We start from the raw sequence: 1,332 nt of genomic DNA on the forward strand, positions 1-1,332 counted from the left end.
ACATTCGTTCTCGTTTGGCCCTCAGGACCACTTGACCCACTGGATGCTTGCTGCCCAAGAGATGATGATAATGATGGCTGTGCTTTTGGGTTGTTTCGAAGAGTGTCCGTTGCCTCTCCTTGTACGTTGTTGTGACCACTTAATGGTTCCTTTTCTTTTTGAAGTTCTGGACCATGCTGTTCAGATACATGCGGATCACTATCCCTTCTCTGCTCGCCAGTGCCGGGACCAGGAGGATTAACTGAAGCGAGATTTTCAGTGGCAGGTTGACCCCTCTCTTCAGGCTCATGTCGAGCTGCAGGAGGTCCAGCTGGTAAAGGAGGTTCAGGTAAAGCAGAAATACAAGCACTTTCTTTTTTTTCATGGCCACCACAAGTACTACTATCAACAGCAGGTTCAGAACGTAGCCTTTGTGCAGCAGTGGCATCTTCAGCCGCCGCACAGACACATGCCACGCTAAGAAGCAAAGCCACAAGATAGAACAGACGGTGTAGCAGCATCAGAAAAGGAGTCGTCTTTCTCGTTTTAAAAAAACTTAACTAAAAAGAGAAAAAAAGAAGCAAAAAAACGAAATATATATGATACAAAACAAACACAAAGAAAAATAAATACATAAACTCTCACACAAAAGAACGCCACCAGCATGAAAAAAAGGTTTAAATAACGGGTCTCCTCTCACAACGTCCAACCAAAATCAAACAAAAACACAACAAAGTAAAAGCAAAACTAACGACAATATCACACAAAGAACAATATGTCTGCTTACATTAATGCGTAATTATAAATAAAAACATACTGCTGTATTACTATTCTTTATCTCTGGACAAAGACCATCATCATACGAATGCAGGACAAACACACACAACCCACCAAACAAACAAGCAAAGAAAAAGATATTAACAATTAGCCCAACATACTCAGTAAACACAGAAATATACACCAACTATGGGTGTAAGTCTATATGTGTATATACGCAATGATAAATATAAATTTATCACTCATTATTATTGCCTTTTCCCACTACAAAAAGCAGTTCATAATAATTATCAAAGTGCAAGCCCATGCACACACAAAGAGAGTCTCCAACAACACACACACAATGGAGTAGTAATAATAATAATTATAGGATAAACACACAGAGAGCAAAAACACAATAACATTAAGAAACAAAAAAAGAAAAAGAAATTACCAAAAGGTAGAAGATTAGTTAGACTGTAGGGATGTATGCAAAAAAAGAAAAGAAAACAAAGGATGACCTGAGTCACACCACCACTACCATTACAATCAGCACACAAGAATACAGGCCAGTGTAACCACAATCAGTAGTGGTAC

General features: G+C 38.8%; 1 protein-coding gene across 1 annotated transcript; it reads right to left on the bottom strand.

The window, feature by feature from the left end:
- Positions 1-2: 2 nt before the first annotated feature.
- On the bottom strand, positions 3-500 carry TM35_000501240 (uncharacterized protein; the record flags this gene model as incomplete). The annotated part of the gene is made up of 1 exon (XM_029030571.1): positions 3-500. A coding segment is annotated over one exon (498 nt), but the record flags the coding sequence as incomplete, so codon positions are not given.
- Between the last annotated feature and the right edge of the window lie 832 nt (positions 501-1,332).

The sequence above is a fragment of the Trypanosoma theileri genome (assembly GCF_002087225.1).
Source record: "Trypanosoma theileri isolate Edinburgh chromosome Unknown TM35_Tth_50_V1, whole genome shotgun sequence".
In the NCBI taxonomy this organism is placed as follows: Eukaryota; Euglenozoa; class Kinetoplastea; order Trypanosomatida; family Trypanosomatidae; genus Trypanosoma; species Trypanosoma theileri.